This window comes from Gadus morhua, chromosome 9, assembly GCF_902167405.1.
Source record: "Gadus morhua chromosome 9, gadMor3.0, whole genome shotgun sequence".
NCBI classification, from domain to species: Eukaryota; Metazoa; Chordata; class Actinopteri; order Gadiformes; family Gadidae; genus Gadus; species Gadus morhua.
Genome location: NC_044056.1, coordinates 8,154,474 through 8,179,218, shown reverse-complemented (window position 1 = coordinate 8,179,218; position 24,745 = coordinate 8,154,474). Strand labels below are relative to the sequence as shown.

The 24,745-nt window shown below is 47.1% G+C and overlaps 1 protein-coding gene across 1 annotated transcript in view; it reads left to right on the top strand.

Moving 5' to 3' along the window:
• The first annotated feature begins 699 nt into the window (after positions 1–699).
• The window catches only part of tspan18b (tetraspanin 18b), a 30,570-nt gene continuing 6,524 nt past the window's right edge, over positions 700–24,745 (top strand). Inside the window, exons 1-2 of the mRNA XM_030366587.1 lie at positions 700–986; positions 17,768–17,851. Coding sequence (XP_030222447.1) covers positions 17,849–17,851 — 3 coding nt within the window. The 5' untranslated portion in view covers positions 700–986; positions 17,768–17,848. The remainder of the gene's footprint in view (positions 987–17,767; positions 17,852–24,745) is intronic.

Below are 24,745 nucleotides of genomic sequence, written 5' to 3'. Positions count from 1 at the left end.
GTATGCCACAGGGAATGTCAGTGTCACGACCTCCGAGGTCGTTAATACTGAAAAAGAGAAAAAAGAGTGCGTGCGTGGTGCACGTGCGAATGTGTTCGTATGTGCGTGCGTTTGCGTGCTTGCGTGCGTGCATGCGTGTGTGTGTGTGTGTGTGTGTGTGTGTGTGTGTGTGTGTGTATGTGTGTGTGTGTGTGTGTGTGTGTTTGTGTGTGTGTGTGTGTGTGTGTGTGTGTGTGTGTGTGTGTGTGTGTGTGTGTGTGTGTGTGTGTGTGTGTGTGTGTGTGTGTGTGTGTGTGTGTGTGTGTGTGTGTCAGTGTTTTTCTTCACATTGTGTGTGTGATGAGATCAGGCTCGAGACTGCTTATCTTGCTCTCCATCTGTAGTAGATTGTGTGACACGAGGAGCGCGAGGGGGGAAAGAAAACACTTTAATCACGCCTGTTGGCCCCTCGCGACCAAAACAAGGGGCCTCGCGAGCCCCTCCCCCTCCCGTTAGAACGCAAAAACAAAATGTGCAAAATTTCATTTCAAATAAAAAATATATTTCGTTATGTTTACCTGGTTGAAAATATAAAATAGTAATCGGCTAATTCCGATGTCGTATACTAGAGTGAAAGTATTTCAGTATTTCACGCCCCCTCTTGCCTCACATTTATATATAAGGTAAAAGTGGGTGTGGACGTCGGTAAAGTGCCCGCCCCCTCTGGAGCGCAACTGGACGGATTGAGCTGCTCTCCCTTTTCAGCGTGCAGTGAGTTGGGGGAGAAAACTGTTTGCATACCGATCCTGATCCAACACTCCGTGCACGCATTGAGTCTATTAGTGATTGAGAAAGCTGTGGATTTTATCAGTTGAAAGCTTTTTTGGGGTGCGTATAGACAACCACCGGTTGGTAATATTCTGCGAAACTGTGTCGTTTGTTGTGCCGAAAGAGTTGGTGACATCTCCGTGGGAAATCAGCGATTTACCAACAGGCTCTGCTGAGAGGTGAGACTGCGTTGCTTCTTTAATATGCCTCTTGAAGTTCATTTGTACCCCTTCTACTGTGCACTAAATAATAGCGATCGCTCAGCTTTTCCAGTTTCGTTATTTGTCACAGTTTGCTGAGACATCAGCCCACATTCTTTACCCTTTCTACGTGTTTTGTGTTGCCAATGAATTCCCTGTTTTTTTCCCAGTACTTTCGCTGTTTCAGAAGCGCTCCGTTTTCCATCACTCGGGAGGAAGAATAATGTTTGTGTGCCATATTAAGCTTCTATGTTTGATCGAAGTATGTGATGCCATAGTAATATTACAAACGTTCTCGATGAATAGTTGTATGCGTATCAAACTAAGAACATGGAAATATACCACTCGAGCTGATTTAATACGGTATCACGTTCTGGTTAATACACATCAGTCTGGCCCTTGTGAGAAAGCCGACACTTGGGAGAAGGAAGCCGTGTCAGTCTCCAAGCTGGCGACTTTCCCACGCGAAGCGACGGCCTGGAAAGACGGGGCTGCCAGTGGGGTGGGTGGGGGGGGAGTCATCACTGGGAACGTCTCCAAAGATGCATGGGGGTCAGCACACGGATGTCTCTGTCGGCTGCCCGCTTGCTGCAGGGCAGGAGTTCACTGCCACTTCGTATTAGGAGATGGAGTATTGCCAACGGCACTGCACAATCCATATAAGTTATTTGGGGGTGCAGACACTGAATAGCCTACTGATGTAGCCTGCTTCAACATAATTCAGTGGTGCTCACTGCTAACGTTGTGCCCACGACTTTCATTGCTTGTAAATCCAGAATTCCATGAAGTTGTATTTTTTTTTACTGAGTCAGTCGTTTTCTGACTATGGGTTTATAATTCAAATTACATTTTTGAAAATGGTAATGAGGCAAGGCAGGCCTGATATAGGGAATGCTTACACTTGCATTGTGTCATGTCAGTAAAATGCCTATGTATGATACATTTTATACATTATTCAAACGTATCAATATGCATACAATTCAAAAAATGTCTACTACAGAATCATTTATTTTGTTGGTTTATTGTTATAGTATATAGTACGTCATAGTAGTATTGTTAAATTATGATTTCGACAGAGGGCATATAGACCTGTTCTAATGAGCAGTAGTGATAATTAAGACCAGTGGATCGATGATAATGATGGCCTTTTGAGATTGTCTCCAAAAGCCTCCAGACAGTTCCTTGATAAAGTGTCTGTGCTCTGCTGTGTTCCCATTGTCTCTCAACTTGGAGCCAAACCATTTTAAAGCGCTTCAGCAAATTCCAGTTTGCCGCTCATTCAAAGTAAAGCAGCAGCAACGCTCCAGTCGTGGTCCAACACCTCCAGGCCCAACGAAAACACATTTGCAGATGAAATCAGATCTCCTCTCCCTTCCCCTCTCTATCTGTCCTCTCACTCACTCCCGCTCTCTCCCTTTTCTGTTTCTCTCTTTGTCTCCTCTTCCTTCCTCCTCTTCCTGAATCCGAGTGGAAATGGCTCGGGAAAGAGGGGGCCCCCGTTCACAGCAGACAGAGGAGTGTTTGTGTGTGGCTGCCGACCATGCCCTGCCGGTGTTGATGCTTCTGAAACAGCTGCCAACGCGACATGAACTGCCCCCAGCAGCCACTCTCTGTAACTTGGCTCATCCAGTGCCGGGGAAATAGTTTTGTTCCTCTGATACGGTAGCCATGTTCACAGGATAATGCGAGGGAGGAGGAACAACGAGGTGGGAATCACACCGGGAGTACTTGGCTGGCAACGCCGCGTTGATTTATGTGCGTTTTTGACATCCTCCTTGGACCGTAGAACATCAAACGAGAGGGAATCTAATTAGAAGTGAATAGGAAGTCTTCAGGAAGGTGTTTATTCCACCCACTGCTTCGGAACACCTGGTGTTGGCGCCACTGCACACGTTTCAGAAACAGCCATGTTTTCCCTCAAGCAGAGGCGTCGATTTACAGGGATGGAGTGACAAAATAAACAGGGAAAACAACTTTGTGGAAAGGCTGGTGGTTGGTGTAACGCAGGGGGTGCAGCGAGAGGAACGCTGCGCCCATGTCTCCTTAGTCCTTGGCTAATGGCTCATGGTGTGAAATGGAGTGTGTGGCAGATTGTTGCTGAGAGAGAGAGGAGTCGAGTTTGACTGACAGGACGGTCCCCCTTGCTGGCCGACCAGCCCCTCATTACGGGCTGAAATTAACCAATCTGCGGTTCCACATGGTCACACACACACACACACACACACACACACACACACACACACACACACACACACACACACACACACACACACACACACACACACACACACACACACACACACACACACACACACACACACACACCCCGTCTTGCTTCTCCATATCTGCTGCTGATTATGCCTGCAAATTAGGGAGCTCTGTGCCGAGCCCATTTGATCAGTGGTCTGAAAGGCCTCCACCCCTCGCTGCCCGCCATGGTTTCCTTTCATCCCCTGGTCCTTCTACCCCTCGTCCCCTCTGCCCCATCCCCCTCACCCCGGTCTCTGGGTCATGTCCTTGGCCATATGGAGCTTTAGTTCCATGTAGAGAGGCGTAACGCGACATGGCAGATGAGGCCAGGCCATTAGTGAGCGCCTAGCGCGCCTAGCGCGCTACCATCAGCTTTTCAGTGCTGCCAGCAGTCCACAGAGAGCCCAGAACTAAATGGAGAGCATCTCTCTCTCTGCTCAATGAGAAAATTGCTTTATTTGTGTTTTTTCTCTCGATTGCTAGGACCCTTCACTTAATGGGTGTGTTGTGGAGAGAGCGCGGTAGGTAATGAGCTCAGGGTGAAGTCTCTGTCGTTGTCGGAAAAAATATTGATGGAAATGAGATTCGCTCTTCAGATGGCAGGCAGTTTTATCTTTGAGGGTTGAATTGGTTGCAGCTCTAATGTAAAAATGTTTTTCGCTTCACTTTGAAAGGTCAGACCATTTCTAAGGTGGCAACCCGTGTTTCTTTCACCGTTCATACCGTCCTTTCCCCCTGTTGTTCTTAATGTCCGCTTCTGAACTTCCGTAGTCGGCGGCTTAAGAGGAGGTGCAGTTTTGGCTGACCCTCCGACTTCACTCTGAACAGGAAGTCCAGGAGTTTCTCTCTCTGCTGACACTTCCCTTTTATCAAAAGGAAGCAGGCTGCTTGTTTATGTCCAACCCAAGGATTTGTGCTTTTGTGCTTATCTTGCACTCGCCGCATTTCCCTCCATAATGGCCTTGCCGGGCAGGTAATGAGGCAAAAGGTATGTATTTGACAAGCTGGCCCTGGCAGATAGCAGGGCTCTCTGACAGGCTCATAGGGCTGGCAGACGCTCAGTCCAGGAGACATTCAGCCCGGCCTTCGGATGTTCAAAAAACATTTCTCCCAAGAAATCCCCCTCAGCGACATTTTCCCTGGCACAATGTTTTTCAGAGCTAATAAGCCATGTCACTCAGGTGTCTATTGAAGGCGGGTTGGTTGCGGAGCCCACTGGTCATTACAGACTGCGAGCACACTCTGTAAATCCCTATGCTATCGCTGGAAGCCTTTAGCACCTTGGGCTCCTTTCATTCCCCGGACGCTCTGAGGAGTCGACGCTGGGAGAAAGGGGGGCTTAGGCTTGGCCGGCAGTCAGCATCTGATGGATATGTGAGACAGGGGCCCAGTCACTACAAGATTACCTGACTGAGGAAGAGACATAAACCCACACAATCTCTGATCGTATTTGAACTGCGATGCTCTGCGATGCTCTGCAATCTCTGTAAGGCTGCCTGGGGGAATGCCCGTCGGGAATAGGGGGCTTCTCAGTTTCTGTCCCATTCCTTTATTAATCAGTAGTACATAAGGCCTTTTTTTTTTTTTTAAGAGATACACAACCACTTTTGTTTGGCTTCACCAAGCTAGGTCCTGGTTGGCTCATTTCAGGCTCTGCTGGCACACGGGGCAGGAAGAAGCGGTGTGCTAATCGGGCAGAACCCCAGACAGAGGAAGTGCTTATTTAAAGGAATGTGGTGTGGGATTGTTTTCATCTCGCTCTGCTTAACATTGGAGCCTTTTACTTCACCATCTTTTGTGCCAACCTGAAAAAAACAAACTCCCCCCACCAAAGCAGATAAGAAGCTTTTGTAAGCGTGTGGGCCTTTTGCTTGGTGTCTGGGCTTAATGACTTGGGTCTATACCCTGTTATGAGTCTGTTAAAAGACCGTATCCACAGATAATATGTTTATTGTTATAGCTGTGGTGTTTTTAATGGTAATGAAAATGGAATATTAAGTAAATAATGTTCATAGAGGAAGCTTATGTGAACGTATGCATTTGTCTGTTGTGTTTTAATGGTTTTCTACTGATAATCAAGTGCATTTGAGTAATGCGATAACAACAACCCTGTGTTGTTTTTGTGTGAGTAATAATGAAAGCAGCGATAACAGAGAGTGTCTGCCTCCTGGTTCACTGCGGGCCAGACGGGCCGACCCTCGGTTCTTTGTCACTGAGCGGTTCTGTGGAGCCGGCCCGGTCCAGCACTGTTTTCACAGCCTCTCCCTGTGACTCACTGGGCACTGGGACTGCTACTCCCATCTCCTGAGTCAGGCATTTTTCAGATGAAAGGGGACTCTCCTCAAGCTCCTGGTCTTTCCCTCCTTTGACGCTGCCCTCGGTAACTGGGTTCCCCCCCCCTCCCTTCCTTCCTTCTCCCCCCCCCCCCCCCTCCCTCCCTTCCTTCTCCTTTCTCTGTGTTTCTGTTTTGGAGGAAATCTGCTTATTGTGTGTGTCCCACTTCTTTTAAATGCATGTTTCTAATGAAAAACAGAAGGAAAGGAAAATAAGAAATTCTTGCTTGAGTCATAGTGGATCAGAGTACCCAGTGAGAACATCTCTAACCTTGAGTTGGTTATGAGTTTGCCCCGAGGGGATGGCCCACTCTTGTTTATTTTTAATTACTTACTGTTGCTACACTATTACTACACCGTCCTCTACACAGGATAATTGTTGCTCTAAAATCCTAACACACACACATGCTCGCTCTCTTGGTCTCAAATTAATTCATCGGAGTTACATTTTGTTACTTCAGACAATTAAATGTTCAACATGCCCCAACCAATCGCCCCTTGTATCATTTTAAACCCATTAAAAATGTGCCTGGCACGTCGGCAAGTGGTTATCCCATTAACCATAGCATCTCTTGTTTGTGTGATTAGTACATTAATTCCACATAACTGCGATCTAATCAGAATCATAGATCTATAGAGAATACTTAGTTACTGTGTACGATTTCAGTATCAGGTCAGTTTCTTATTGAAGTGATTTGAGTCTACTTCCTATCAAATGTATGTAAGTGACGACAGAAGCGTGCTTTACACATCCTGATAAAGCGGGAATGTTGCAGCGTTATTCTGTCTCGCCTTCTGTATAAAACGGTCAAACACGGAATGGGTTGGCATTGTAGTTCCGCCCACACTAGAGACTGATACTGTTGTCTTACATGTCATGCCTCTGATTCCGGACTGCCGGGATGCTATGTAAAAGCATACACGGGGGTGGCATTACGCCGGCTTTGTCTTCTGTTCTGGGTAGAAACGCAAATCCAGCATAATGACGATCTGCCTAGTGGCAATATTGCAGGATCTCTGTGTAAAAGGGGCTAGAGTCTTTGTTTCTGTGTGGAGATGTTGCAGATACAGAGTATATTTATGCACTGAATAAGCCTAGTTTCCATTATTGGTCTGTTTTGGCGGAGTTCCCCATAATGAATTACATACAGTTGTACATTTATTCGGGCAAAACACAGTTCTCTCAGACGAAACCTAAGTATGGTATCCCAGAAAGTGTTTTGCTATGCAGAGATGTCCTCCCTTATTTTTTTTAATTATGAACGGTACAGTAGAACTGCCGAAGCGCAAGTGGGCTAATGTTATTCTCCCCTTCACATCCTCCTTATAATAATACTCTTTTGTACTCGTGCAAGGTTTCGTCGGATTCCGATTTTTCGTAAAACTGCTTCGTAAGGAGTTCACAAAAATGGTTCCCTCCTTTCGTTCCCACCAGGTGTTTCTCTGATTCCTCTGAATCCAACACACACCTAGTCCCCAGCGCAGTCCCTGGTCATTCCTCCTTTGTCAGAACGGTGTTATATGCAAGCCTGGTCTCCCCCCCCCCCCCCCCCTCCACCGGCTGTATCTTACCACGGGTCTATTAGGCACACAGGCTCCCAACGGCAGGCCTCCACTGCCTTACAGATCTAGCGGGAGGGGGGACCAGGCATGGCCGTTTGATTAAAAAGATCCCCTGGCGCTTCCCAGGTCCACCTCGGTGGAGACGGAAGGCCTAATGACGCCTCCCCTGCTACGTGTTCCCCTCTAACAACACACCTACACTGTTGTCGGCCATCAAAGCCTTAAGTGAGTAGGACCAAAGTAGCGGCGTCTTGTCAACATAGGAACCAGGCGCAGACTGGATATGTTACTGTTTGTTATTGTGTAGTATAGATGGTGGTTTTGATAATATATAGTGTATAGCTGATGTTTTTTTTAATGTATAGTATAGCTGGTGGGATTGTTAATGTATAGTATAGCTGTTGGGTTTGTTCATGTATAGTATAACTGATGGATGGTTTAATGTATATAATAACTGTTTGTTAATGTATAGTATAACTGGTTGGTTTGATAATGTATAGTATTAATGGAGGGGTTGTTACTGGAGAACTGATGGGTTTGTTAATATATATTATAACTGGTTGGTTTGGTCATATATAGTATAACTGGTGGATGTTTTATATAGTATAACTGTTTGTTAACATATATTATAACTGGTGGGTTTGTTAATGTATAGTGTAGCTGATTGTTTTGGTAATGTATAGTATAGCTTCTGGAGTCATTAATGTATAGTACAACTGGTGGGTTTGTTAAAGTATAGTATTACTGGTGGGTTGTTTAATGTATAGTATAACTGTTTGTTAATGTATAGCTGGTGGGTTTGTTAATGTATAACTGATGGGTTTGTTAATGTGTAGTAGATCTGATGGGTTTGTTAATGTATAGTAGAACACGTTGCCTCTACCGAGGTCAAGACGTGTGTGCGGTTTCGTGATGGTAATAAGGGAGTTCTTTTGTGTTATCGTTTCTCATCGCTGAGGTTTGCGAGGTTCTCGCTCAATACCGGTTGGTTATGCAGGGCCGTTTACTGTTTATTTTTCTGGGATGTGAGAACTTGCGCCATTAGACCCACTCACTGAACACTGGAGCTTAGACAAAAAGCCCGCTGAACCACCCCGCCTCACCTGGCCTGTTATCAATCGACGTTACTCAAGCAGGGCGGCACGCACGTCTGACCCGGCCCGCTGGCTGTTTGGAAGGGCGCTAAAGCTATTCCTTAAGTCGTTGGAGGGAAATCGCCCTGCACACTTACACATTAATTCATCTGAACGGTCTCTGCTGCTCTGACTTTGGTTCTATGGCTCCTGTAATACCTTGGGGTGTGTAACAATTACATGGCAAAGACTATGGGATGCCTAATGGTCTTTTGATGTGGCTTTATGACAATTTTAGCTCCCCGATCCGTTGAGAGTGCATTACTATAGGCAACATTTGTGGGTCATTGAACTAGAACATGGCCTCCCTCCCGTAAGGCAAATTCCAGAGCTGCAAATAGACCCGCACCACTGCACATTTACTGGGGAGATGTGCAAGAAATGTGCTTGATTTATAATCGGGCAATTTGGCAAATGGTTTGAGCCAATTCGGACGCTATAGCCAAAAAGATTAAAAGTACACAAAGAAATTTTTAATTTTTGTTTTTACCATCACACACACACACACACACACACACACACACACACACACACACACACACACACACACACACACACACACACACACACACACACACACACACACACCGTGTGAGGCATAATCTCTTGGGCACCTAAGCCCTACCTTCTGGTTGTCTTTGAAGATGGAGCTGGGGAGAATCTCCAGCAAAAAAAAAAAAAAAAACGCCAGCCGCAACCAGTGAAGGCATGTGAACCTTGTTTGATATTGTCATGGAAACGCTTTTCACGACTAATAATTCTGACTGGAGCATCCAGTGGCTCAGCCACGCACGTGTGCCTGCCCCTGATAACACAGCCTCTGCAGGTGGCAGTCGACAGACAGGGAGGCTGAATTAAATTGGATACAGTGTTCATTGATTTCCAACCAGTGAATAAAAAAAATTGTCTTTTGGACCTGAGGGTGGTGTTGGGGGTGGGTGGCATGGTGATGGGGATGGTGGTGGTGGTGGTGGTGTATTTCTGTAAATAATAGGCACACATGGTGTGCTTTTGATTAATCACCTTATTTGAGTGGCCACGGGGAAGGGGCAGTCTTCCAACTAATTTTCACCAAACGTTGTGTGAGATGAATCGCAAGCAGAGTTTGGCTGCCAGGGGCGAGATGGGGCAACACCAGATAGTTCAGGCACTTCTCCAACCACGTGCATGCTGGGAAACGTGCTCGGATGATCTTTTTTTGACCGATAACACTTGGCAGGGGATGGGTCGCGCGATGCCTCTCTGCGCCGAGGTTCAAGCCAAAGTCATTATCTGGGTGTCTCCTAAGACCTGGGTTGTGTGTTCCTTCTTGTTATCTGTGAAACCATGAAGAGGAGTCCAAACACCTGCCCTAAGCCATGTGCTAAGCAATGCATTCATCTTCAAGCTGCTTTGATTGCATGGAAGAAGTCAAAATATAAATAGTAAACATGATTAAAAGTAAATGGAGCAATTTGATTTGGTCAATACTACAAAAAATTGGATTCCAGCTAATTTGGCCTCTGGAGCAGTAAATCAAGTCAGGCCAATTATGCTTTCTGGGCGGGAGAGAGGATGTTGAGGAGGTGGTGGGTGTTGAATGGCCATCGGTCCTCCTTCCTATTGCTGCAGGCATTCAGGCATTCTGGAGTCTGACATGATCAGTTTTTTTCATTCAAATATAAAGCAGATGGCCAAACGTATTTTGTGTGTGTGTGTGTCATGTATGGGTTTTAGTTTGTTACTTTCTCCAGCAACTCTCTCCCCCTGCCCCTACGTGTAATAACCCAGTCAATATTCAATGCTCTCAAAGCCGCTCAATCACACATCTGGTGCTCCTCTACTTGTCTAGTTATTTATTCTATTGCCTTTGGCCCGACCTGAAGTTCTATCGCACCGTTTTATGCACGCCGAGACATTGGAGATGGATGGAAGAGATTGAGAAGGGCTGAAAGAGAAAAGCGTTTAGCTGTTATTGTACCTCCACAGCTCATTACACATACAGTGCGTTTTATAATCCCCCGTGCCTTGTTCGTATCTCCGCCGTTCGATGCCAGCCATCAAAGCTCACGTCTCATACAGTGAAATTAATGAGATGAAATGCAATTTTATTTTTCTCCTGTTCACGGCACATAATCCCCTTTTTGTGAATGTGGCTTGACTCCGTTGAGTTAAATCTTCTCATTTTAACGAAACACCTCGGCTGTTGCGCAAGTCTTGGAAGGGAGAGCTGTCATTGGGTACCCCCCCCCCAAACCACACACACACGTCCTCCACCCATTGTGCATTATGTGCTTTATCAGATTAGCAGTGATGTGGTGCATTCTACAGGTGAACCATGGCCTTCAGTTACTCCTCCAACGGCCTCTTTAAATGGGTGAAAGTTCCTCCTTCCCAGGCAACAAAGACTTCCAGATAGTTATGTTGTTTACACTCCTCTGAGCTCCCCAGAGTCACACACACACACACACACAAACACACACACACACGCACACTAAATGTTTTTCGCGGAAACCACAATAATGGCTTTCACACCGATCCTCCTGGCTGCGGTCAGATCAGGCCGGTGTGGTCTTCTGGGTAATGATGGTGGCGGTACAAAACAAAAGTTGTTTATTTCCAAATGTCCCACTGTGCTTTTGATGATCGGTGCCCTACTAAGCCTTATGTTTTCTCCACGCGCTCATGCCTCGCTCGCACTCTCCCACCCGCCCCCAATTAGCCACCGGTGGCATCCGATCTGGCAATTCAGTTGTCATCAGTTCCCCTAGAGTTGAGGAAATGGAAATATCACCTTGTGGCATCCCCATTATTTTGACATCTGTATCCAGTGTCATGAGCTCTACTACGCGTGTCACTGCACAGCAGTAATTGCAATCCAGAAATTGCTTTTTTTTGTACTGTGCATATTTTAGGGTTGGGGCAGCATAAATCATTCAGGCGCATTGGCCTGGACCGTCTTGTCTGTATCACTTTGGCCACATTCCACCCTGCAAATGCTTCATATCCTCCTATGTTTCGTGGAGAAAACCTATTGACTTGTATTTCTTAAGGGACCTAATCTTGGACCTCCTCCAAGCGGCTCAGTTTCCATCCTCACTCCGTCTTCTCTCTCTCCCCCATAAATCAATGTGATGTAACTGCGTGAACTCCCTTTTCCCACAGACCCCGGGTTTGAAGCTTTGTGTGTTTCCACAGAGAAAGTGTTTGAGAGTGGCCAGTTAAACTTAAGCCCCTGGTTCCCAAAACATCCCCCCCACCCGTACCAGGCCTGCCAAATGACTCCCAACACTTTTTACTTTGGCGTTTACAAATCTAAAATCTGTTCCCGTTGTTGGTAATATCGATGTTTCACGTCTAACTCTTTATTATGTATTTTTATAGCAGAAGTTAATGTTCTCTTCGCTGGTACCGCCTGTTCCTATCTGGATGGTTGGTTTGCAGCCAACTAGATTGCATCTCATTTCTCTAAGTGCTCTTTGTGTCGAGCCAAGCAGGATTTTTCTCCTGACGTCTGTCCGCTTGCGGCTTCTCCCAGCCTGTCGAAGGAATGCTCCTAAAAAAAAAAAAAAAAAAAAGTACTTTTCACGAGATTGCTGTTTGGAAAATGTCCGACCTGTATTTTCCACCACACGCTCTCTCCTGGAGTCCTCCTGGGGTTGGTTTAAAGGCAGGATATCTCCACTAGTATATCTTTCAGCCCCTAGTCCTCTTGAGTATTGGACTTCTTTTTTTTTTTTGAGTTTTGGAAAGGAATGAGAGCTAAAGTGATTTGGAAAGGTTGGAACTCCCTTAACTACTCGCACTGGTTCTCTGTCCCACTTTGCCGCAGTTCCATCTGCCACTCCTCAAGTAAGCCCCCCTCATTCCACCGTGCTCGGCTCGCTCTGTAGACCAACACGGCTAAGAACCGTAAGACAGACCCCCTTTAGGCAAGATTGTTTTAATTGCTATTTAAGTGCAGACACTCCCTTGCATTAGACGGTACAGGAGGGGAAACTGTGATATCCCCAGTATGCCATGAGTTGCCTCATCACGCTCGCCACACATCACAGGGCTTACAGGGGAGTGAGACATCTGCGGGTGGGGTGGGCACAGGCGAGAGGTTCTTCGGCACATGTGCGACTTTTACGAGAACGCTCCCAGCGTGGAGCTCCCCCGTGGGTGCAGGAAATGATCCAGATGCAAGGCTTCTGGCCCCCATAACCCGGTGGGGTGTCTGGCCCGCTGCTCCTGAACGGCCTCCCCTGGTTTACCCACTGGGACGTGGAATACCATCAGTCTGTACTGGGAACCCACCGCACGGCTTACGCTAACTGGTGCGGTGTTATTCGGGAGGATATCGCGAGTTGTCTCGTTTATTTGTTGGAATGGCTTTGCAGTTTCCCACCTTTTTGTTCCAGATTTGTAATGAAGATCTTTGTTAATAGACTGCAAACCTTGCTGAGCTCAAGGCAAACACCGCTCTGCGGATGGTAGGGAACTATTGATTCCATGTCCGGCGCGATGTTTCGATTTCTCTCTGGTTGTATACCGCTGCAAGTGTGCAGGCTCTGTAAATACAGTATGCCGGTGGACACAGAGGAATGCAGTGAAAATCCACATAGAATGAAAACCAGATGCCCCGGCTGTCGTAGTATGGGCTGCACTGCTTTAGATACCGTAAGGTTGCTATATCTCTCTAGTGTTCCACAAAATGTTTTATTTAGTTTGTGTTCGACCGTTCAACATGTGCATGTGTGTGTGTGCATATTGGTATGTAGCCACGCTTTGTGCTAACACGATTAGGGTTTTGAATTGGGATATTTAATGTTATTGTGCTAATGTTGTTAAATGGGGAAAGCAACGGTAACCCTAGGTAGGAGCCATCCATCACTGTTTTTTTGGACAGCTTGCCATATAAATAAGGCAGTAGTTACTTATTTCACGGTGGAAGTCCCCTGATGCAGGTAAACTATGAAAGAGTTGCATTGCACATGGTTTTCATGTAACGGTGTGTGTTTTCCGTTTTTATTTGTTTCCTGAGATGTTCTCCAATCTGCTTGTTAACACGGTGACCCCTTGGCCCCCTTCATGGTTCGCCGGCAACAGGTTGGGTCTAGGGGTGAGGGCATGTGTGTCACAACTCGGCCCATGTGGGAAACATGGTTCTCTTCGGTCCACAGCGTTTAATGCGGCAAAAGCATTTCTTTTGAAAAACACGCTGCATGGTATTATTTCGGGTTCCAAATTATTCTGAGTAGTTGATGCCAGATGGGATCTTAAGTACACATCTGCTAGTGTTAGTGTTTGGCTTGACTTAGGCGGTGGAATATTTGTTATTTCTGCGTGAAATGCGCTAACAGTTTGTTAAGAATTGTGGACCTTTTTGAATAAAAGAAGATTTACCCCTCCATCACTGCCAGCATCTGTGGTAGTGAGAAGTTGAAACCAGGTTAAATGTGGTTTGGTTAACAACTTTCCCTGTGCCAACCACTAAACATTTCCACATCATGAGAATAGACTCAATTCAATAGCGATGAATCATTGGGAACCTACAAAAGTTGTTGTAGTTCTGGTTATATATATTTAACACTGCATTTCTATAATCTCCTTAGAGATTGCAACAAAGGTTAATCAATAATCATCCCACGTAATAACACCACATTGTTACAACTCTTCGAATCTATACTAATTTAACCAGACCATTTATCTGTGGCATTTCATTTCATCACAGAAAATGAAAGACCTTGTTCTATTAATACTTTTGCTATTGCTACATAACTGAAACCACAGTCAGAGTGCCGGCCACTCTCCGTAATCAGTCTGAACCTCTACGCTATATTCGTTCACTTATAACTTGGTAAAGCGTCGGTTGGTTGCACTATTCCACCACCAGATGAAGGTTATAGCCATCGCCGCGGGCTCTTCTGTGTATGTAGTAATGAACTCTTACCTTGGCTTAGGCAGCTGTGCTGTTGCACTCCTTGGTGTGTTTTCCTAACCCTCGCAAAAAAAAAAAACACTTGGCCCTAATTGTGTCCCCAGGGGCCCCCCCGGCTCCCAGCATTCAGGGCCTTTCCTGTCCCTCGGAGTGATCCGCTTCCACTTCCATCCTCACCCCTTAGTCCAATCGGACAGGTTTTTCCTCTTTAAACGAGCTTGCTTCAAAGCGCTGCTGGGTGATTACCCCCCCCCTGCACCCCATCACCTCGGGCACCCCCCCATCCCTACCCTCACCATGCCCTGAGATCCTCAAGAGACTTTGGGGTGCGGTGTGTGTGTGTGTGTGTGGGGGGTGGGGGGTAGGGTGGGGGGGGGGGGGGGGGGGGGGGGGGTGTTAGGAGAGATTGGGGTGGATAGGCGGGCAGATGTTGACGGAAAACAACAAGTATCTCCATGGCTGTTGAGCGGTGCGTGGTGCTGGAGGGAATCGCGGTGGTTGACTCTTTTCAGAGACATGCCACAGATGTCCCCAAGGGTCTTGCCTATGCAGGGCCCCGTGTGCAGCAAACCCCTCTGTCCTCGCTCTGATCGGGTACATCTTTGGAGATGTGATCCAGGTCGAGGGAACGCTTAAATGCAGAATGGTCTGGTTAGTGTTTGGTCTCTTGTGCAGAGCCTGGAGGCTGACACCTTGTCAGCTTCCATGAGCTTTGAAACAACACCTTGTCGATCACACGCACAGGGGCTGCGTACCTGTTAACTGCTTGGAAAGCACAGTCCTGACCTAGTTCAATTTTGAATTAGGTCCATTAATGCAGACGAAGTTCAGAGCATAATGATTGCAAGTTTTTAGGTGGGTGTCTGAATGGACTTGTATCCCAAATCAATACACACTCCACGGACAGTTCCTTCTCGGAACACCTAAAAAGATTGACGATTATTTGTGTGATATCCTCTGATTAGACTAATGATTGTTTCTCCATGCTAATGGATTACGCTTATCCCTGGTTGCTTGACTGGCACTAGTATTCAATCAATAAAGCTAATTCGTTTTTTTCTCAGCACCGACCAGGGCCTCTGTGGCACCAGTGATCATTCTTCCTATGGTGGATTTATTGCCCCTCTGATGTTGTTAATACCCTAAAAGCTAATGAATTAGGTTTGGAGTCCAAAAAGTGGACCTTGGTGAAAGCATGGAGCCAACAGGCCCTTAAACTCTGAACATCTGTAAGCCCCAGAGGAGAAGCTCTGTTGTTGTCCTGTAGCGGAAAGGACAGTCACTTCCTCTGTCATTTATGTGTCCCTTTCCTGTGCCTGGAGGAAGTTGCACCTGATCAAAGCCCCTGCTGTTCTCTGACCTCCGACCTCCAACCTTGTACCCATGGTTCCCGGGCCGATGCACAGGATGGAGTGGCATAAGCGAGAACAATGCAAAAAAACGAAGGATAGAGGAGTATTAAATATGTAATATAGGCTAGGTGTTATAACTAATGCATGTATAGTTTGCCTTATGTATGAGGTTTCCCACTATGGGGTTAGGTTGAGTTCTCACCTTTTTGTTAATGTGAAAATATCTACAGTGCGGGCATTGATGATACGCCATTGATGTCGGAGATGTATCAGGATATATTCAGGGCTGGACGAATCAATGAACAGTGGCCTTCATCCTTCCACTGCACACGCTCTCATGTGCGCACGCCACTTCCTAAATGTCAATGGCTTGTTGATAAGCGAGAGTTATTTAAGAGGAGGCCGGTTGAGGAGATGCAGATGCGGTCTATTGTCTGGCTGCGTACAGTCTTTCCTCTCTTTGTCAGACTCACGGTGGCCTGCCCTTTCTGGTCCCTCCCTCGAGTATCCTTCCCATTGTTGTGCTTTCCCTGTCCGCCCGCGATGATCTCTACTCTCACCCCCATAACCGATAGCGCAAGGCTCCGACGTTCTATTGGTGCGCCGCTTTTCCCTGGACCACGTTTCCATGGAAACAAAAAAATAACGCAGGACCCTCACCATTGTTGCTCTCCGCCAGCTAATGGCGCTCGCAACAAGGACTCATCTGAGGCTCGTGTTCGGCAACAGGCTTCAGGACGAAATATGGTCCTGTTCGGCTAATCGCAACATTACAGAAATGATGATGAAAGACTCGTATCCGCGCCTCTTAGTTCAAATAAATGCTCAGAGGCAGGAGGGAAGCTGACTCAAATGCTCGCCGTCAGGGGATATTCTGCCATTAAACTCTGCTAACGTATCATCAATCAATTAAATGTAAATATTGCCTTCCAGGGCGGTCTAGCCAGTGCTGCGTCTCACATGTACTATGTGTGCCCCCAACCCGCCCCCGCTGTTATTGATTGTCCTCCTCTGTTGATGCGTTGCAGTGTCTGAATTCAAGGCTCCCGAGATAAGAGCTGCTATCACTCTCCAACATCTTCCCACTTCTCACAATCGTCCGTTTCCTCACTCTGGCTTTGATTGCCTTTGGTAGATGTAATCACAGTCCTTTATTGTGTTGGCGCTGTGGTTGTTGTCTGTGTGTGTGTGTGTGTGTGTGTGTGTGTGTGTGTGTGTGTGTGTGTGTGTGTGTGTGTGTGTGTGTGTGTGTGTGTGTGTGTGTGTGTGTGTGTGTGTGTGTGTGCGCGCGTCAAGTGTGTGCGTGTCAGATGATGTGGCTGGTGCCATCAGCCAGAATACTCCTGGGACCTCTCCCCAGCTCCATCCTGTCAGGAGCTGCTTTCATGGCCTATATTTCCCCCATCTAATGTGGCAGGCTGTATGTTGCTTAGCGTATTTGATGGCATAGTTGTAAGCGTAGGCACTTTGAAACCTGCTCCGAAGGTGTTAGGTGTCAGTCTGAGCCCGTAACGCCAACTTATTTCACCTCGAACCTTGGATGTCTGTGGTTTTAATTAGACCTTATCGCCATACTGGATTGTTATTTTCACCTGGGAGACACTGGGAGACACTTATGGCTGAATTGTTCAGGGGGAAAAGGGAAAGAGAGAAAAGTTAAAAGCATTTAAGCTTGTTAGCCACACAGGCGTTGGAGGTGGTGGTTGACAGTTGAAACCAGCAACACATAATTAGCAAGGTATGCTATTCTCGCTGAATAATGGATGAGCTCAGATGCTAATCAAGGCTTATACATGGAAGTAGTGGTGAATTTTCGGGCCCTATTATTAATGGATAATTAACCGTGTGGGAGGGTGCAGAGATTGTATTTCTTTAATGGCAAGAATAGAAATGTTAAACTGCTACTGTACAGCAATGACCTAAATCCTTTCTACTACATGCTGTTTTTTTGCTTCTTAACTTCTCGTCCCTGTTCGATTTTTGCCTCCAGCAGAAGTCGAGTCAAAAGTATTCAAATGGGCGTAAACAACATTACACTCTTGGATTACCTCTTGCCGGAAGCAATTGTTAAATAAATTATATCCGTTTCTAAGAAGTCTCCTAAATTGGTGATTAATCTTATGAAAATGAGGACTGCAATGAATGCCTAAGTCCCTTTAATTTAGTAAATAACAGTTATTTCTTTCTCTCTGTCTCTGTCTCTCTCTCTGTCTCCCTCTCTCAACAGCTCATGAAAACAGGAGAGGAACAAAAGCCAAGAGAATTCATCAGCTTCCATTGAACAAGTGGAACCAACAGGCAGATACTCATGGTGCGTTCCTTTTTATTTGAATTAAACGATGAAATTTCAACACTGTGGTTTAAATAGCTGGATAATAAACCTGCTTATGGGATTTGTTTTAATGATACACATATGTAATTAAGTTGTTTCTATTTTCATATTTCTACATGAAATGTCTATTCGCTATGTAGTTATTTAGCTGGCACTTGAGGTTATTTCAGAAATGCGTTATTAATGAACTCAAAGATGAGTTAATAATCTTGCTTAAGGAGGCCTACAGGCATTATGCAGACATTGATTATCAAACCCTGTATCTTTTGGCAATAAACCTAAATAAACCAATCACTCAGCTGAGAAATATCTTTCAGTCATTACTTTCACTTCAGCGTCTGTACAGTCTCTGTGTTTGGGTGCATGCTGTGCCGGCTCCACAGACATCATGCCTTCAAATGTATTCCTGTCTGTGTTGAAGCTGGAGGATAAACAATCCACAACAATCACTTGTTGATGGACAGGTTTGAGAAAGGTACTGACAGCAGGTGCAGAAAAATGTAATTAGTTTCTGATTCGATCAAGAGCAGGGCTGTGTGTTAACCAGGTTCCCTTGTACAAAAAGAAAGGGAAAGTCTCTCAACCTTCACAGCAGGCCAGTCCTGGTCTTTTGTAGCTTCTGATTTGCATTGGAATCTATGGCATTACTATTCAGAGCACGCACGTGAATGGAAGACATGTATAGATTTCAAGGTCAAAGGGGATCTCAAACGCGGACACATCCCCCAAAGTAAGCCCCACCACCCCAGCCCGTAACACAAGCATTCACACAAGTGCAAATCGGTCGCTGTGCAAATTTGACATGTCTGATTGATTTGAACCACGCTGGAGTCTTCAGACGTTTTTGACATTTACAACTTTGAAGTCATCCAAGGCGTTGCGAATTATATGCTTAATAATAATCCATGACGAACCAATTTCTTTATTGACTTTTTCATCGTAATCAAGTTCATGGCCCCCTGGGAATCCATTCTAGCAGCAGTTTAACATTAGGGGTAAATTGAATAATAATTATTTGTGTGTTTTGCAATTATGTGTGTTATTAATGCAAAGCCATTAAAAACTTTATTTCCTTAACCTCAATTTGTGGCGCAGCCCTTGATATATGTGGTGTTATCAGATACATGGGGAACGCAGTGTTGCTTTGATCTAAGGCAACCAACTAAAACACAAACACAGAAGCTCATACTACTGAAGGCTGTGTTTTGATCTGCAGCGTGTTCAAAACTCAAGGGTCTCGGCTGTTTTAGCAGTGTTATTTTTTTGTGTGCTTTTTCCTTGGTTGTAATCCTATCCGTGCATAGGATAAGCCATCGGAAATCATTCTCACACAGAGAAACCATCAATCAGCAGTGAACAGGTTAAAGGCCTTTTACATTGTGGATCTAGCTGTCTGCTAGGCCACCATATGGCCCTGAAACAGGGTGTGAGTGATCACTCATTAAACAAATGGCAGGGGCCAGGCTGGCCCCTCACACTAAAGTGCCCAGGTCTGCAGTCTTTTGTTTTTCTGAAACAGGAACTGGTGTTAAGGGGAAATGCCAAACAGTGCTCCGCAGGCAAAGACCACTCTCAGCCCATATCCGGGGTTGCCTTGGAGACCCTTAAGTGAATAGATCTGGATTTTAGCGCAGGGCCTAGATAATACAATTATTATGCATACAAAAACATATGCTAACTTCAAATAAGCCTTAACAATTTAAAAGATCAAAGGGGTTGTTTCCTTTTGACCCGTTTCAAGACGAGAGCCCCACATTTGTGTGGTATTTGGCCCTCCAACACGTGCTCACGTCCCAGTCACCCTTTGTCTTCGGATCCCCTCAGGGGTGAGAAGGATGTGCCTTCGTAAATCAGGACATGTCCCGACAACTGTTCCACCCCTGATGAGACCATCTGTGATGGGAGCCTTGTTACTCATGATGCCCCACAACAGACAACAATGGGACCAGACCTTTAGTGTGTTTGGAGTAGGACTCATTTCCTGGCAGATCTTTCCTGTCACTTATTCCTTTAAGGGGTTTTTGGTAATGAACCGTTTAATGAACTTCAACAGTAGACGTTTGTTACACATTTTAATTATTGATGTGAATCCTCATTCCTCTGGACACTGAGGCGTGTTGTGGGTGAGACCGCCACAACAGACGCATAGATTCCCATAGTCACTCCTAACTCTTATTCGCCTTTCAGTGCTAAATTGAGTTACAAACAAATGGATCCTGGAAAGCCCCAAAGCGTTCATCCTGTGAATCTCCCCCTGGGGGGAAAGGCCCCGGGCCCCGGCGGACAGCCGTGGAGTCTGTGTAATAACTGTTCAACGCTGCCTCATACCCCCTCGCTCTGACTAACCAGGGTTCCAGTCAACTACCGGTCGCAGCTCGAGCAAATCAATGGCTCAACGAGCGTCTTCTCAGGTCTGCTATCGATCCACTCGGATGAGGCCAGTTTGAGGTGCTGACACAATTAAGGAGTGATCTCGGGTTGGAAATGAGGGCAGGTGGAGTCTGTAGTACAACAAAGAAGGGCTGAACAGCGAGCCTCCTTCTGTGCATCTTCATCAGATGTCTTCCACCAAATCCAACGCAACAAGCAGGAAGGACACGCTGACTATTCTCAGCTGCCTTTTTATTTTTTCCATTGGCCTGTATTTTCTAATAAAAAGGCATTGGAGAATCGTTGGAGGATGAAGAATTGATTATTCTGAGGGAAAAACTGGCTGCGTGCCCAGTTTTGGGAGGAAAGAATGTAGCCTGCAGTATACTACCGACAACACATGGTCAGTGTCTTATCTGACAGTGTGTTTGTTCTTACTGGGAGCCTTCCCCACTTAATCAGCCTATTGTTTGGGAGTGTGTCAGCTGCCCGGTCGGGGGACAACTGCCCCGGAGGATTCACAGAATCAAATTTCTATAGTGTGCGGGGTCAGAGGCGCACCACTTAGAGGCATTGATCAGGCCCGGGGGTCACGGTCACAGCGACCGCAGCCCTGACGTTAAAGACAGCATTACTCCGGGAGTATGGCTCCACTGTGGTGGAACAGCGGTGAGAGAGAGAGAGAGAGAGAGAGAGAGAGAGGGAGTGAGTGAGTGAGTGTAACAGCCCAACCCCATGTTCTACATGACTGTACTATGTGCATTCTGAGCTCTGTGAAGATTCCTTCCCTGAGGGCGAGCCAATGCTAGTATTTTTTTTCTCTTCTCCCATCTGGGCCACACCAGGACACTGGAGGCCTGCCACCCAGACTTGGCGAGCGCCTCTCTCTATGCAGGCTCGCCGTAACCCCTGTGCTCTCCCGAAGCTACACCCACGCATGCTACAACACATACCGCGGCGCCCGGTTTGCCTTTGAGCTACTTTTAGCGGACTCTTTTCCCTCCACGGTTTCGCTGCTCCGTGTTTGTCTGCGAGTCCAAGCCCTCTGAGCGGGGAAACGGGTGATAACGCCGATCGGCATTCAGCTCGCTTCGAAGCTCCTCCGTGTGACAGCGCGGCCCAGGGCTCATTCCCCCTCTAATTGGCGGTTCATTAAGGGACTGCGCACCTCAGGGGGAAGCCGGCGCAGGCTGCGATGGAAGAATCCTTTTTCCTCCCCACTTTGAGGTGTGCACTCGCCGAGACTGATGTAGCAAGTCATGGCGAAAGATGAAAATGGGCTTTTAATTGAGATGAAGGGTGTGGCCGTGCGTGTGTGAGTGTGTGGGGTCGCCGAGTGCTTCAATTAGCGGGTATCCGACGCATCCGAATGTGAGACTATTGTGGCTCAAGGATGGTCGTAGCACAATGAGGGCTGAGGACACCTGCTCCCCCCCCCCCCCCCCCCCCTGCTCATGGGAAGAGCCCCGGAGGAGGGATTCGCACCCTCCCCAGGGGTCCATTACAGGTGATCGTTTAGAGGGTCAATGGCATTCGGCGGGTTCAAGCGTCGATCCACACGAACTCAGCGCTGTCCCCCGTGTTAATAATGGTTTCGTATGCGGCCGCATGTCCCGGGTGAAGTGGGCCTTAGCGGCGTCTCGGGAATGAATTTGAGGGGGCGGGGAGGGCACTGGGGGGTTGGGGGGGGGGGGGGGGGGGGGGGGTGCTCAGATGCAGACACCGTGTCCTTGTCTTGCTTATCCATTTGTGCGCGGCGGCGGCGGCGATTGGAGCGGGGGGAATATGGGCTCACTTCATTAATCGTGCTTCAGGGTGTCAACTTCAAGGAGAGCCATGCAAGGATGTTCTATTAATATGGGGGAGCCCCCCACCCCCTGCTGTGTGGGACGACGTCTTCTTTATCTCCTTATTGCACTCGGTTGGCCGGGGGGGCTGATTGTGTTAAGGTTCAAGCAAGGCCTAGTGCGGTTTCAGACTGAAAATATCACACGACTACGTCTATTATTGTCTCCGTTTTTGCCGTCCTTCTGCTCTATACTATATCCAAGGAAAACATTGTAGGTCATGACTTAGTCCTCTTTACAGTAGACTGGCATCTGACACTGCTGCACAGCTGATTTAGGATCACATCTCATTAATCCGTCACGCCTCCTTGGCTTAGCTGCCCCAGCTGACTGTGGATCAGTACTCGGGGTACAGTAAGCAGGAGTTAAGATGGATATTTTAGTACTGTGTGGCATTTTGTGGTGACTTGACAGCTGCAGAGTTTGCTAATGGCCTTCGCCCCGGTTGAATGATATTTAGAACGTTAGATAAACATGTTGCTTATTCACAAAACTTGCAAACTTCTATAATTCTAGAACAATCCTCGTGGCCCAGAAGCGGCTGCGTTTATTTTTGTTCCACATTGACGCCGAACAGAATCGAAACACTCACGCACAGCAAAGCATTTCTTCCTTGATGATGATCTGTTTTTAATCCGACGGTAATCTATCTCAGTTTGCATGAAGTGTTGTTGTAGCAGGGGAGCCAGCGCGGTGGTAACCCTCTGGTTCTAAGACGGTGCGGTGTGATCGATGAGGACCTGCTCTCCCAGGGGCTCGATGGGAAACACCACTTTGTTTACTCTGCACTTTCTCAAGGGTCCGGTGGCAGTTTGATTTATACTGCGCCAGCGCTGCGCCGTCGGACTTGTTATTCAGCTAGCCTGGCCGGGTCCTTGCGGCGCTCTGCATTTTTATAACTGCTAATACATTTTAATGCTCAAAAAAGATTGGCTGCGAATCAGACGGTGATTCCACCCTGAGTGGGAGGAGGGCGGGAAAGGGGCAAGGCCGGGAACGGAATCAAACATTCGGTTTCAAACATGCGTTAAGCTTTAAAACAAAATCTTTCCAGCCATCCACCATCACCTCCTCCCCTCCCCCCCATTCCGCCATTTTTCATCCCACGCTCCATTAAATGCATTTTCTCCCATCACATGCTCGGCCTGGACTGAATAGATGGAAGGGAGGGAGGATGAGAGCGATTGGCCTCTCTTCCACATTACAGCCTGTAATGTATGCAAATCTCAATTAAGACCTCCTGTGCCCCGGTTAGGCCTTCCAGTAGGGCACGGGGAGAAGAGGGGTGTAATTAAAACCCATCTCTTGCAACGAGGCCACTTGCTGCTCTCAGAACATCACTGGCTGGAATGATCAATACCCGAGCATATCATTATGATTTAGAGGAGGTGTTTAACCACAGCCTTAAATCAATTTCCCAGAGTCCACAGAGAGTGAAGGAAATGGAAAATAATCATTAGGACACAAGCCGGTGCAAGGAGAAAATCCTGGGCGTGCACCTCTTACGCCTCAGCAGTAATGCGTATCATTACAGTGTCTGACCATATACCTGTTATTTATTAGCTTTTCCCCCTGCGAAACGTGGAAGCTCCGTGAAATGTAACCACAGTCAGGGGTTGAGCGCCGACTCCTCCCCCCCCCCCCGAGGAGCCCGTGCGTGTACTCTGTCTAACCCGGGCAGTTGGACAGGCAGCCAGGCCGCGTTGCAGTGCCGCCGAAGCCTTCGGCGCTGCTCGCAATGAGCACAGAGTTCACCCAGGAGAGTGGATTTGCAGCAGCGCGTCAGTCAGTCCAAGGGGCTGCCTAAAGAATGAGAACCGTCATGCGTGATGGACGTGCGGTAAATCCCAGAAGGGAAGGGAAGTGAGAGACGGCAATTTAGGTTATCCGTCCTGACTTGTGTTTGGCCCGTGTTGAATTGCAGACAACTGCTGTTTGCGTATTTTTTTCCTCCAAAACAAACCGACTCAGCTCCCTTTCGTCTGATTTATTTATCTAGCCAGGGCTTGATTCTGGCAAGGCAGGAAGGCAAATAAAAAATCATCACTACAAAGTAAAGACTGCCAGCCTGTTTCTGCAAAATAATTAATTTTCGTCTTCCACAGAGATCGCAATTATAGCGGGGCAATGAGCTGCCTCAGACGAGTTTAGGGGGGGAAAAACACTGAGACGTTGAGTTTACTCCCTCGGACAATTAAATTGTTTACCAGATGGTAGATACCTTCAACACATGGGGACGCATTGTTGACGGGCCAGAATACTATAGAATAGAGGGTATGGTAAGTGGGGGGGGGGGGGGGGGGGTCACGGACTGAGGGTCTCCCAGTCCCATGTTGTCTCCTATAATGAAAAAGGAGGGTCTCTTCATTATGTGAGAGTGCTTCCTGCGCAGGTCCTCATCAGGGAGAGTGTGTTTATGTCAGGTAAAAGAATGGCCATTCGGAGCCCCCTCCAGGCTCCTGACTCCCATTAAATTAAATGGGACAGGCTCCGGACTAAAGGGGCCACATGTTGTCAGTTAATGAGACCCCTGTTGGCTATCATATGCCCAAGATCGCTCAAAGATGCACGGCGCCTGTTTAAGCTCCACTGATATGCAGGGGACCTGCTCTGGTCCGGGGAGGCGGAAACTAGGGCCCAATCACCTCGTGGCGCT